The sequence below is a fragment of the Monoraphidium neglectum genome (genome assembly GCF_000611645.1).
Source record: "Monoraphidium neglectum strain SAG 48.87 unplaced genomic scaffold scaffold04959, whole genome shotgun sequence".
In the NCBI taxonomy this organism is placed as follows: Eukaryota; Viridiplantae; Chlorophyta; class Chlorophyceae; order Sphaeropleales; family Selenastraceae; genus Monoraphidium; species Monoraphidium neglectum.
The window spans coordinates 1-1,521 of NW_014008671.1; the positions used below are offsets into that span (position 1 = coordinate 1).

General features: G+C 72.5%; 1 protein-coding gene across 1 annotated transcript; it reads left to right on the forward strand.

Moving 5' to 3' along the window:
• Positions 1-10: 10 nt before the first annotated feature.
• On the forward strand, positions 11-902 carry MNEG_15019 (Serine/threonine-protein kinase ULK1; the record flags this gene model as incomplete). The annotated part of the gene is made up of 2 exons (XM_014036509.1): positions 11-233; positions 397-902. 2 exons carry the CDS (start codon positions 11-13, stop codon positions 900-902), a joined length of 729 nt encoding a protein of 242 aa, XP_013891963.1.
• Positions 903-1,521: the final 619 nt, after the last annotated feature.

Below are 1,521 nucleotides of genomic sequence, written 5' to 3' on the forward strand. Positions count from 1 at the left end.
CCCGCAGGCGATGATGGCCTACCGCGTCCGTGCGTGCCCCAACGTGTGCCGCACCCACGCCATTTACGTGGACGCCTACTCGATCTACATAGTGCAGGAGCTCCTGGTCGGCGGCTCCCTGCAGGCCCTCTATGACGCCCACGGCAAACTCGACGATGCCGAGGCCGCCGCGGCGCTGCGCGGCGTGCTGGGCGCGCTGGCGGCCTGCCACGAGGAGGGCATCTGCTACGGAGGTGCGCGCCCACCTGCCCACTGCCGTGCGCGGCCGCCCACTTGGGCCCTATGTTGCGCCCCTCAGCGCCTGTTTCCTCATCCCCCTCGCACACCTCTCCCCAGCCTGCCCCGCCTGACCCCTCCCCCTGCTCCGCCGCCCACCCTCTCCCCCCTGTTCTAAAGACGTCAAGCCCGCCAACTTCATGCTGGCCTCCCTCTACCCCTCGGTCCTCCACCTCGCCGACCCCTCGATGCCCAAGGGCAACCTGGACGTCCGCATCGTCGACTTCGGCTGCGCCCAGGCCTGCCCCGACGAGTCCTCCCTCGAGGGCCTCAGCGGGACGCCCGTCTACATGGCGCCTGAGGTCGCGGCCGGGCAGCCCTACGGGCCCGCGTCGGACCTGTGGGGCGTGGGCGTGATGCTGTACCAGCTGCTGACGGGGCGGTTCCCCTACTGGGACTGCGACCTGGAGACGCTCAAGGCGATGCCGACGCGGCAGGTGCTGCAGGACGTCGGCGCGGGCAACGTGATGCTCGACACGCCGTCGACGGCGGCGCTGTCGCCGGGCGCGCGCGCGCTGCTGGGCGCGCTGCTGGAGCGCGACCCCGAGAGGCGCATCGGCGCGCGTGAGGCGCTGGCGCACCCGTGGCTGGCCGGCGGCGGCGCCGGCGGCGCGCAGGCGCAGTGATGACGCCGCGCTTCTGGGGGCGTCGCGCAGCGCTGCGCCGCCCGCGCGTCGGGGCAGTTCGCCACCTCGGCGATGCCTCTTTGACGGGGCGCGGGCGCCTGGCCGCGGCACCCCTTGACGATGCAGGGTAGAGGCAGCCTTGTCCTGCTGCTGCTTTGGAATCTGATTTGGGAGTCCGTTAGGCGCCCGTTCTTTTGTCCGCAACGCGCCCGGCAGATTTGGACCGGCCAATTTCATTTGCAGGACGATGCGTCTTCGAGCGCGGCCGCCATTGCGGCCCGCCCCGGAGTGTCGAGCGAGTGAGACAGCACGCCCCCCGCGCGCGCGCATCCCCAAGCGCCCCGCCCCGTCCCGCCCGCCGCGATCGTGCGGGGGGGCGCCGGTGCGCCGGGCGCAGCGCGCGCGCGCGGAGGCGCCCTCGAATCTCCCCCTCGCTCCCTCGGCTTTTCGTCACCCCAAACCGTCCCTCGATCCACCGTCGCGGCCCCATGGCGTCTCTCATTCTTATCATGTACCACCGTAGCTGGGCGCCCGTGGGCGCGTAGGCAGCGCAAGCTGCCAGCGCCCCGCTCGGCCGCGCGCGCGGCAGCAACTTCCCGACGCACGTCGCGGCCCTCGT